Consider the following 12,763-nt stretch of genomic DNA (forward strand, 5'->3'; position numbering starts at 1 on the left):
TATCTACTGTTGAGTCCTTTTAGATAATTTTTCGTTTTATTTTTTATACTTTTCAATTCCAAGATTTCTATTTGGTTCTTGTAATTTTTGTCTGTTTATTGATATTCTGTGTTTGGTAAGGCATTTTTCTCATACTTTCCTTAGTTCCTGAGACATGTTTCTTTTGATTCTTTTAGTCTTTAAAATGGTTAATTTAAATCTTTGTCTATTAAGTTCACTGTCTGGATTTCTTCTAGGACACTTCTTATTGACTGCATCTACTGTGTATGAGCCATACTTTCTTGTTTCTTTGCATGTCTCATAAGTTTTGTTTTAAAACCTGGAAATTCTAAGTAATGTGGAAACTGGAAATCAGATTCCTTCCTCCCTTGGATTTATTATTACCGTTGTTGGTGATGTTTGTTTAATGAATTTCCTGATTTAACATTATAAAGTTATTATTCTTTTTAATGGTCAGATAATTATTAGGTAAAGAATTCCTTAAATCTCTAGAAACAATAAGTCTCCCAGCTTTTGTCAAGGGTCTCTCTCTGTGTACTGGGCACACCTTTAATGCTCAGGCAGACAGCTTATAATTCTGCTTAACCCTTCACTTTCTCTTTGTACTAGGTCTCAAGGTCAGCCAGAGGTGAGAGCTTCGAGTCTTCATGGGTCTTTCCTGTACATCTTAATAGCCCTATACATGTGCACAGCCCTACTCAAGTTGAGGACCTTCTAGATTCCTAGGAATATGTCATAGCTTTTTGAAGACTCTCATGGACATCTCATACCTCCACTTCTCTGTTGAAATATTTTGGTCAGCTTCTTGTTCACATCAGTTGTTGTCATTGCCTCAGGCAGCTGCAGTGTTAACTTACTGGCACTGATTGTTTTCGACAAATTACCTCACATCTGTCTTTCCTCCTCAGAGAGAACCTGTTCATACTGAGTGAGATCTTGAGTCAGGTCAAATAAAGCAACCCTTGCAAATAAAGATTTCCAGGTAATTGCCAGACAGGTCAAATAATGACAGGTCTCTTAGAAGGGTGTTTTGAGGAACTTCAAACCTGTCCTTTCCCCTCCAGTGGCTACTAGGCCACACCTGGTTTTCACTGTGATTGCAGTAATGTTGGTTTTTAAGTCTACTATAATGATAGTATGACAGGTATGGGAGGAGGCCAAGTTAAAATGTCACATGTTGTTCTTACCAGAATTCAGCATTTTTTAAAATAAATGCTGTTTGGTTTGTTGGAAAGCCTTTGGTAGTTTCTAAAGTTCTGAAGAAGTTGATTCTGACAATTGTTGACAGTGCTTTGATGGAACAGCAGATTTTACTGTTTTTGCTTTTATGGAGGAGTAGCTTTTCAGAGGTTTTTACTTCACCATTCTCACTGATGTCACTCCAAGAGATTTTGAAGGAAAGCTGACCCCAAAAATTTTCCCTGTAGAATTGTCCTCAAAGTATAAAAATGGAGACAAACATACAAACATACAAGGGCTGGAAAATACAGCACCAGTTAGCCTATGCTGTTAAAAACTACTCTGTGAAGAAATCTATAACCAAAGTTATATTTAAAAAGAAGGCATTTTGGCCGGACACAGTGGCCCACTCATGTAATCCCAGCACTTTGGGAGGCCAAGGCAGGTGGCTCACCTAGGGTCAAGAGTTCAAGACCAGCCTGGCCAACATAGCAAAACCCTGTCTCTACTAAAAATACAAAAATTAGCCAGGCGTGGTGGTGGGCACCTATAATCCTAGCTACTCAGGAGACTGAGGCAGGAGAATTACTTGTACCTGGGAGGCAGAGGTGGCAGTGAGCCGAGATCATGACACTGCGCTCCAGCCTGGGTAATAGAGCGAGATTCCTTCTCAAACAAAACAAGGCATTTAGGTATTGACTGGAAAGGGAACAAGAGGGACTTTTCAAGGGGCATAGAAATAATCTATAAATTGATTTGAGCATGCATCATGTACATTTATCACATGCATCTGTACATTTATCAAAACTCATTGAACTATATACTTAAAATTTTACTGTTTGTAAAATATAACTCAAAACAAAACAAAAATGGAGTTGAGGAATGGAAAAACTAAGAAACTCTATGGTAAATCCTAAATCTTTTAAAATCTATAACCGTGAGTGTACAGCTGTGGCAACTATGAATTCAAAACAGAATGTAAATGTTGACCATCTAAACATATGTTCTAAATATGAGGAGATGGGTGCAAAGGCTGGGATATGGAAATGGGGGAACTAGAGTGTAAGGATGTGTGTTAGTTATCTGTTGCTACATTAAGAACTTAGCATCTTGTAACGTAAACCTTTATTATCTCACTCAGTTTGTATTGGCCAGGAATTCAGGAGCAGCTTGGATAGGTTGTTTTGGTTCAGGGGGTCTCTTGAGGTTGCAGTCATCTGGAGGCTTAAATGAGATTAGAAGACCCTCTTCCAAGATGACTCACTTGCATTGGCTGTTAGCAGAATGCCTCAGTTCTCTGTCACATGGACCTCTTCATAGGACTGCTTGAGTGTTCTCATAACATGGCTAGCTTCTCCCACAACCAGCTATCTGAGGGTGGGGCAGTGGGAGACAGGGAGAGAGGGAAAGAGAGAAGGAGAGAAGGCAGAAGATGTAGTATCTTTCATGACCTAGCTTCAGATGTCACAGACCATCATTTGTGCCACATTTGTTGGTTGCACAGAGCAACCCTGATGCAGTGTTGGAGGGAATTACACAAAGGTAGTAAGACCAGAAGGATCATTTGGAGGTTGGAGGTCCCTTTGGAGGTTAGCTACCACAGTCTGCTAATTTCCTTAGCTTTTAAAGCTTGGAACCATTAAATAGTGCCCGTAAGTTTAAAAAAAAAAAATGCATCCCAATGATATAGTGTTTTTATATAATGCTTTTGCCTTGCTTTAGTGGACTCTTTCAGGAACCTCATTTCTCTTATGGAAACATTTACAAAACTTCAGATCTTTTTTCACTCCAGTTAAAAAAAATCCTGTGTTAAAATAAAACTAATTTTTTTATACATTTTAAAATTCTGTCTGTAGTATGGTCTCATTTCAGTTATTACTTCTACCTGTCCTATGTCTATATATGCTTGGAGTGATCTTAGAATTAGTGTATTTATTTCTAAGGGGCAAGAATTCAGGTGTGTGGTTTTTAAAATTCGCTTTTCTCTTAATTTTTCCTTTCATCTGAATTACTTAGGATTTTTAAAATAATGGATATGTATTATGCTTACAAAAAGAAAGTCAGACTTTCAAAACAGTTTTATAATATTCAGTAATGGTGAGAATGTAGGGAAACATGCTTATCACTATGGTTAGAATATAAAATTAAGTACAGTCTTCTTTTTTTTTTTCTTTTTTTATCTAAGTAGGAGAGGAGTGAGAGTACAGTCTTCTTTAGGGGACAGTTAGGTGACATTTGTCACAAACATAAATGCTCTTCACAAACTATGAATCAAAAATTTCATTCCTGTGAGTTAGCCCTAGAGAAATATTTATCTGTCTGCAGAAGGCTATACATAGAGTGTCATTGTGTCGTAGTTTATAATAGTGAAACATTAACAACAACTGCAGTATCCAATAATAGATTCATGTTTTATTAAATTATGGTATAGAATACCTTGTAACCACTAGAATGAAGATTTATAATGTAAATTATACATGAGAACATTCTAAGATATTAGACAAAAGTAAGTTACTTATTATATGTAGAATAACCCCAAGTGTATGTTTTTTAAAAAAACTGGGTGTGTGTGTATATATATATCTATATATATATTTGCGTATTTTTCTGTATTAAATGCATGGGGAAAGTCTGGATGGATTCACACCAAATAAGGATACCTTTAGGATAGGAAATAAGGGATGGGAATGGAGCAACAGCTTTTTTTTTTTTTTCTGCACACATTTATGAATTATTTGAATTTTTGTAGAGAATGCGTATATGTGCTTTAACTGAAATTTAAACATAACTCTGCTTGCAATGTGGAAGGCGAATTATAGAGATGATAGCAGTTCTGAGGTAGAAGATTGCTTGAAGAAGGAAATTTCAATTTTTCAATTGTGAAATGGTCTTCTAATTAAGAAGGAACTTATCATGAGAATTTTGTACTTTGTAGATCTTAAATGGTTTGTTCTTTTTCTTATAGTTACTACAATTGTCCAGGCAAAAGAGACTGAGATTCCAAACTTCTGGAATGAGGATTGGAGAGAACATGAAAAGAATTTTAGGAAGAGAAAGTGATTGTATTTAGTAAATATGTAAGAGTGTGGGGGGAAGTAGAGTGAACAGTAAAATTGAGATGGAGAACACGGGAAGAACAGATTTAAGGATGATAGTGAGTTAAGTTGACTATGTTGAGGACCTGTGGGAAAATCTCATGGACGCTATCTAGCAGATGGTTTGAAAGAATGGTCTGATAGCCTGGAGGTCATTGGCATTTAGATCACATTTTAAATCAATGTTGTTGGTAACTGAGATGACCAAAGGAATCCTGAGGGCCACTAACACGTAAGAAGCTAGCAAAGCAGCCCTGAAGTCGACTGAAAAGATGTGGTGTTGAAATTGTATCCAGCATTCCAAGGAGGAAGATGATGGGAGTAGTCAGTAGTGTCACTCCGCAGGAAGTGGAAGGAAAATTAAACATAAATTAGTGATACTGGAGATTCTGACAAGAATGGATTATGGTGGAGAGCCCTCTAGTGGAAGGGAGTGTGGTGTTTGAGGAACACATAGCCTGATGCAGCTGCTCAGAAAATAATGTGAATGAGGCTGGAAAGGCTTTTCTTCCTTTGAATACCATGTGATAACTTTCTTATTGGAAAGAAATTAATCAGGGCTTAGTTTTAGTCTCTCAATGTGTGAAGGTTATATGTAAATGTTTTCTTTTCCTCTGCCCTGTCAGAAGTAGACAAGATGAGGTTTTGAGGAACTAAAACTTGTGGGCAATGACATTTTCTTCTGCAGTGGGAAGTAGGTGGAAAGTTAAGGAAATTTTCTCCTGAGGAAAAGTATCAAAGCTGATAGTATCAAGAGACTGCCAGGGCTTATGAGACTGTGCTCAGCTGAAGGACCAAAGCAGCTCGAAGCATGAGTTCGTGGAGCCTTACCCATCTGTTAACAGGCTGCTAAGAAAAATCACTGTAAAATGTGTCCTTTTATGCTTTTATTTTTTTTTTTACAGTGCTTCTTTTGGAAAAACTACCTGCTTTACTTATTTTCTACGTTTATTATGTGAATACTGAGATTAAATTTAGAGGGAAGAAATTCTTGTTTATTTCTTCCTCACACAAAAGACAGGAGAATATTCTATATTTCTCTTCTCCCTTTGTTTTATTAAAGTAGTAATTACATATAGAGAAAATTGTGGAACAACATATGTGTAAATAGCTAACCTTGCTTACTTCAGAAAGTAGAATTGGAGGGGGAGGACAGAAATTCTTTGCAACTATTTGGTTGTTAAAATAACCAATAAAGTTCTGTATGTAGTATTTAGGGTGAAAAGCCAAAAATAATTAATGCGTATTTATAGAAAGATTAAGAAAACAATATAGAGATAGAAATGTAGGAATAATCTGCCACTTTAAATTCATATTGTATATCTTTAGTTATATATTAGCTTTTGTTACTATACAGACAGAATTTAGAATATGTAAAATTGTATATTCATAAAAATATATACCTTTTCATTTATTTTGTGGGCATCTTTCCATATTGATACATATCCATTTACTTCATTTTTTTGAAACTACATAGAATTTTAAAAACATTTTTGGGGAGACTTTTTAAAATTTAAATATATACACAGAAAACTGTCCAACTTAATGGACACATAAAAGTCAAGTGAGGACACCCATATAACCACCCTCCAGATCGAGATAAAGAGAAATGCTGGTCACCACATAAACCTTCCTCATTCTAACTCCCAGGCAGAAACCTCCCTCCCATGTGTGTAACTACTATTCTGATTTCCATCCCTATAGATTAGTCGTGTCTGTTTTATAACTTTATATAAAATGAATCATATATAGTTATGTATGGCTTTTGTGTATGTGTGTCTGTGTTATAAGATTTTTCAGTTAACATTATTTTTGTGATGTTTATCCATGTGGTTTCATATAGCGGTAGTTTATCTTTTTCTATTTAGTATAGTAGCCTGTAATAGAATGTGTAGCTATCACAGTTGATGCATTCTTTTTTTTTTTTTTTTTTTTTTTTTTGAGACGGAGTGGCATTCTGTCACCCAGGCTGGAGGGCAGTGGCACAATCTTGGCTCACTACAACCTCCACCTCCTGGGTTCAAGCAGTTCTGCCTTAACCTCCCGAGTAGCTGGGACTACAGGCACACACCACCATGCCTGGCTAATTTTTGTATTTTAGTAGAGATGGGGTTTCACCATATTGGTCAGGCTGTTCTCGAACTCCTGACCTCAGACAATCCACCCGCCTCTGCCTCCCAAAGTGCTGGGATTACAGGTGTGAGCCACTGCGCCTGGCTGATGCATTCTATTCTTGATGGGCATTTAGTTGTTTCACATTGGGGTCTATTATGGAAATGTTTATAAGAGCCTTCTTGTCTCTTCTGAACATACTTCTGTTGAGCAGGTGCACATTTCTGTGGGATATATGCCTAGGAAAAAAATTGCTAGGTCATAGAGTATGTATACGTTCAGCTCTAGCAGTTATCATCCAACTATTTCCCAAAGTGGCCCTGCCATTTTACCCTTCCATCAGCAGTGTGAGAATCTTATATGCTCTATAACCTTGCCAACACTTGGTATTGATGGCTTTTTGTTTGGTTGGTTCTGCTTTTTTGTTGTAGTTTTCTGGGGTTTTTTATGGCTTTTTAAAAGCATTAATTTTAAAACCTTCAAGTGTTTTGTTATATAATATACTCTAACTTAACTAACGTCCGTTTGATGAGATTTTGTCCTCTTCTCTCACTATAGCAAAGTCAGAACCTGGACAGCACTGTTGTCTAGCGAGTTCTGAGGCTTGTTCTATGTATGATCTGACTAAGGAAGATTTCATATTGGAACCAATTAACAGAGCTGATAATATATTTTTTCCTAACCAATTTTTCTGAAGTTTTCTGTTTTGAGTAGTATGATAGCAACATGAAAAATTCATGTAAAATAATTTTATTTTGCTAACATGAAAATCAATGCTGATTTCATGATGGTTGTTTTCTTCACCCTTTAGAAAAGCAGTATAGGCTGGGTGCGGTGACTCATGCCCATAATCTGGGCACTTGGAGAGGCTGAGGTGGGCGGATCACCTGAGGTCAGGAGTTCAAGACCAGCCTGGCCAACACAGCGAAACCCCATCTCTACTAAAAATACAAAAATTATCTGGGCATGGTGGCACATGCCTGAAGTCTCAGCTACTCGAGAGGCTGAGGCAGGAGAATTGCTTGAACCTAGGAGGTGGAGGTTGCAGTGAACCGAGATCACACCACTGCACTCCAGCCTGGTCAACAGAGTGAAACTCTGTTTAAAAGAAAAAAAAAAAAAGTAGTGTTAAAAGATACCCTAATGTCTGAAACTAGACTTTTGGTGAAAGCCGAATTAATTATCCAGAATAATTTGCATTTTCTTAGAAAAGGCATACAGTGCGTCCATCACATAAATCTTTAGTCCACTGGAAAACTGCTGTGTGAATTATTTGAGAATATAATCACTTAGGTTTTGGAAAGCTGTTTGAATTTTGCCTTTTGAAGTTGAAAGATTTTTCCAGGAGGGGCATGGTGGCTTGTGCCTATAATCCCAGCACTTTGGGAGGCCAAGGCAGGAGGACCACTTGAGCCCAGGGGTTCAAGAGCAGGCTGGGCAACATTGTGAGACCCCATCTCTACAGAAAAAATAAGAAATTAGCTGGATGTGGTGGGGCCTGGTACAGTGGCTCATGCCTTTAATCCTAGCACTTTGGGAAGCCGAGGTGAGGGGGTGTGGTGAGCCATGATTGCGCCACTGCACTCCAGCCTGGGAGACAGAGTGAGAACCTGTCTCGAAAAAGAAAAAGAAAAACGAAAGATGTTTCCAGTTGGAGAACTTTGCTTCACAGTCTTTCTTTTAACACTCCCCTCTCCCATTTCCTCAAATTTTCTTTTGACATAGGTTTTTAAGTGTGTGAAACTCTAGGGGCTTGCTTTTAATGAGTTAAATGTGATCCTCGGGACCTCCTGCTTTTTCTGATGTTAGAGGGTATGATTTCTTCATGATAGCTGCTCTTCCTGTTGGGCAGTATAGCTTTAAACAGGTGTCAACACAGGTGGTATTTAGTAATATTAGGTTACCCTCAGTAATTCCTTGGGAGGTTTTAGGTATTGGTAACGTTCTCTGGTAGCTGAATGGTCTTTTGGAAAGTGCCTTGTGAACTTACAAGACAGTTTTGTCTTTCCCATTGTTACTTGCTTTTGCCAGTTTGTACTGAATTACTCACTTTTTGGAATAGCTATGAATGATCAAATGAACATGTGATTCTCATACTAGTAAGGTTTAGGCATGCTTTTTTACTTTCAGATGTAGAGATTCTTTACATTTCTAAGTAATTGCTGTCAAGAGCTTCTTGGAGATAGCAGAAAACTACTGCTTTATATTCTATTCAGTTTTGTGGAAAGCATGTGTTGGAAAAATGTCTTTAGCTGTTGAGATTTCTTAAGAGGTCATATTGTAGCATACATAACTCTAAAAGTCTGCTAATTCTTCTCTGTACTAATGGTAATGCCTCTAAAAATGGCTAAATGAATTAACAAATAAGCCAAAAAAAAAAAAAACCTTACTAAGACAGTATTTTCAATGACCTTTTGTTTCCTAGCCCCTAAATCTTTTGGTCAATATCTGTAATGAGTAACAAAACTTGCTGACTTGACTTTTTTGCTCAATATCTGTTAAAAGTTTTATTATTCTAAATTAGGGGTGGAATGGAGAGCAGTGGTAATTGAAGGAGCACAAATATAATAAACTCTGACAAATAACTCTTACTTTAGGAATCTTTATCTCAGATTCATGGACCTTTTTTGGAGATTAATTTTAGAGGCCATTGTCGGGTCTTAATTAATAAACTGCCTTGACGTCTAAGAGATAATTTCTGAGTATATCCTAGCCAGCTCAGTCTTTACAGTCTTATTACAAAATCCAATAATAGTTTGCTCAGGTTGCAACTTCCTTATGGACTGGACACAGAGAATAAAGCACCCAGTAACCTAGAACCAAAGGAACCTTTATTAATTTCACTGTAATTTCTGTGCCCCCCAAAACTTATTTCTATTTCTACATAGGTATCAGTCAGAGCCGGATCTCTCATTGGCTGTTGCAGCAGGGATCAGATCTGAGTGAACAGAAGAAAAGAGCATTTTACCGATGGTATCAACTGGAGAAGACAAACCCTGGTAAATAGCATTTTCTTTTATTTATTGCATCTGAAACAAGACAGATATAATGAATTACTTTAATGACTCCATGTGCTAACTTGTTCAGTAAGATAGTTTCATACTTTACTATGGTTGCTTTATGCAGAAAAACACTCTTAACGGCAAAAGCTAAACCCTGATTGTAATAAATTTTATTTTATTGTCTAATATTATCTAGTTGTATTCATTTCTCCCCCTAAGACACCTCTTTGCTTTCAGGTTATATGATATTTCTAGCCATAGTTTGAAAGAACGCCATGAATGTTCAGTGGCTGATTTTGTTTTCTTCAACTACATAACTATGTAAGATTCCGTATCTTTTTTTTTTTTTTTTTTTTTTTGGCAAATCTTGTTTGAATTAGTAATGTAAATTTAATATTTTTATTTAATTCATGCTGTACCATATCCAATGATCTCTGCTAATGATTTCTTTTTTTCTAATTCTAATGACCTGGGTAATGGATGTGTCTTTGGACTTTAGGATGCAGCTGCCCTGATGACTCCCAGGAGCAGCAGTAGATTGGAAAGCAGAATGAAATCTTAAGAAAACTAAGATGACAAAAAAAATGTATGTCTAGAGTTGGAAGAAGTAGGCAAGATCTATTCAAGATACTTTTAACAGGTGATTTTATAAAGTAAAATCTGAAGTTATGGGACTATCTCAATCTATACTTTACGCAGGCAGGTGGCCGTGAGCCTGCCCTCATGTGTAAATTTATGATTGGGTTGTGTATTCTGTAATGCTGCAGCCTTAAAGCCTTTGCACACAGACTGAATCACTAGTCAAAATAGCGCATAATAATAGCATTGGCTCTGAGGTAGAAATAAAGAATGTCATAGACATGTATTTTTGTATTTAAGTATGTGATAAGATTTTTTTCCCCAAAGGTCAGTTTCTCAATCCGAATGGTTCAGACAGGGTGAAACACAAGAGACCATATCAACCTCTACAATAATATTAAAAGTCTGTTCTGACCCCCAATTTTTATTTTGAAATGTTTCAGATGTACAGAAAATTCAAAAGACTAACACAGTAGACACCTGTTTACTCTTTCTTAGATACAGTAATTAATAGATAGATATAATAGTTACCATTTGGCCAGGTGTGGTGGCTCATGCCTGTAATCCCAACACTTTGGGAGGCTGAAGCGGGCAGGTGGGCAGATCACTTGAGGCCAGGAGTTCAAGACCAGCCTGGTCAACATCGTGAAACCCTGTCTCTACTAAAAATACAAAAATTAGCCAGGTGTGGTGGCGTATGCCTGTAGTCCCAGCTACTTGGGAGGCTGAGGCAGGGAAATTGCTTGAACTCGGGAGGCAGAGGTTGCAGTGAGCGGAGATGGTGCCACTGCACTCCAGCCTGGGTGACAAAGGGAGACCCTGTCTCAAAAAAAAAAAAAAAATATATATATATATAAAATTATTAACATTTTACATTTGCTTTATTCCTATAAAAGAAATAAATTAAGATTTATGTATGTGTGTATTCAGCATTCATCTCCTAAGAATAAAGATAATCTGTATTACCACAGTCCTCATTATTATACCTATGAAAATTAATAATAATTTCATATTATCATTTTATATCCAGTCTGAGTCACATTTCTCTAGCCGTTAGAAGAATGTCTTTTGTAGCTCTTTTTTTAGTATCTCTTTTAGGTTGGAAAATTAGGATGTCTCTTAAATCTAGTAACCCAAACTTTTTTTTTTTTAATGACATGAACTTCTTAAGCCATGTAATTTGACAGAATGTCCCACATGCTGGATTTTTCTGTTTACTTTTATTATCAAATATCTCATTTCTTTATCTTCTATATTTCTGTAAACTGGAAGTTAGAATTAAAATCTGAAGTTAGGATTCATGTTGAATATTTTAGGCAAGATTACTTCATGGATTATTTAGGGAGGCACGTACTAATGGCAGCAATTTATTTTGAAATGCATCAGAAAATAAAATGGATTTATATTTAGGGAAATGGATAGGTATGTGATAAAGTAAAATATGTGGTATGAGTATGGTTTTCACTTAAAAAATTATTTCACTACTGCATGTTTGAAAATTTTTGCAATGAAACACTGGGGAAAAATACTTTGTAGGTAGTGTTTACCTAATATTGCCACATATTAAAAGGCCTGTCAGCATTAGAAGGTTGTAGCACTATTCATATGCCAAGTTTGATGGTTTTGTTAAAATGGTAACCACCAGATCTTTTCTTTGCAGTTTGTGAATAATCTTTAGGGTGACATTTTGCCCCTGGATAAATATCCTTTCCTGCAGCAGCTTTCACCAATGGCCTTAGCATTCATTGATGATTCTTGATTGAATCTGTTATTCTAATGGGGATTGCAAAATGGGGTAATCAACTGGTAAGGCCAAATTCCCTCACTGGAGTTTCGGGGTTGGACTCTAGTCCGGCTCTGAACTAGAAACAGGAGGGAGGACTAAGGTGCAGCTCCAGGGCCACGGTGGCATTGTTGCAGCTGATCTGATAGCCAGTTGTTGGATACTAACTACAGGAGTCCAGCTTTAGCACTGGGCTGATAGTGTTCTTCCAAAACTGGTTTTATTTATTTTTTTATTGTTATTTATTTTAGCTTTTAAAAGTCTTATTTCCTATTTTAGTTTATCTTGAAACCAGAGCTGGGCCCACTCATTATCGGGAAATTAGAGGAAGGTAGAACTAGGGAATTGAAACTAACAGCATTCTTCTATCTGATCATTAGGAGCTGATTTCTTTAAGGACATAGTGCCTCCTTTTAAGACGTTCCTTTAATTATCTGCATTTGGTTTTTGGTGAGGTTGCATTATTGTCACCTTTTTAAAAGAAATACTTTCTATTTTTTGTTTAAAAACCAAATCCTAACTACTGGTTTTCTTGTCAAGTTTTTCTGTGGGACATAATTTAAAGGCAGCCAGAGATAAGAGGGTAAGTTCATAATTGCCAGTCGGTAGTTGTTGTTGCATTAACAGCAATTGGGTATTAGCAGTTGAAATTTGTTTATCTTTTTCTTTGTATTTTCACCTTTATTATAAAGGCAAATATGGCATAGAATTCTTTCTTGATAAAAATGATTTTGTTTTGTTGACTGTAAAATAACCTTTGATTTTAGCTAAAGAATTTGGAGCTACTATTGCGTTTGGTTAAGATGAACTAAAATTATGTTAGCTTATAGGACAGCAGATCCTTTGTTGCAAGTCATTTCAGACCTGATTAGAATCCACCCAAATGTCCCTCAATTGAGAACTGGTTAAATAAATTAATGGCACATCTGAACAATGGAATCTTATGGAGCTATGTAACTACTTTTTGAAGGCAGCTTTATATGAATTAAATTTATATGAGGTGATATGGAATT

At 36.5% G+C, this 12,763-nt stretch overlaps 1 protein-coding gene across 29 annotated transcripts in view; it reads left to right on the top strand.

Moving 5' to 3' along the window:
* The window catches only part of HMBOX1 (homeobox containing 1), a 175,349-nt gene that overhangs the window by 108,582 nt on the left and 54,004 nt on the right, over positions 1 to 12,763 (top strand). For all 29 annotated transcript variants that reach the window (XM_031669939.1, XM_031669940.1, XM_021942830.2 and 26 more), the window contains exon 5: positions 9,275 to 9,385. In XM_031669939.1, the coding sequence (XP_031525799.1) occupies positions 9,275 to 9,385 (111 nt within the window). The remainder of the gene's footprint in view (positions 1 to 9,274; positions 9,386 to 12,763) is intronic.

The sequence above is a fragment of the Papio anubis genome, chromosome 8 (genome assembly GCF_008728515.1).
Source record: "Papio anubis isolate 15944 chromosome 8, Panubis1.0, whole genome shotgun sequence".
Taxonomy (NCBI): Eukaryota; Metazoa; Chordata; class Mammalia; order Primates; family Cercopithecidae; genus Papio; species Papio anubis.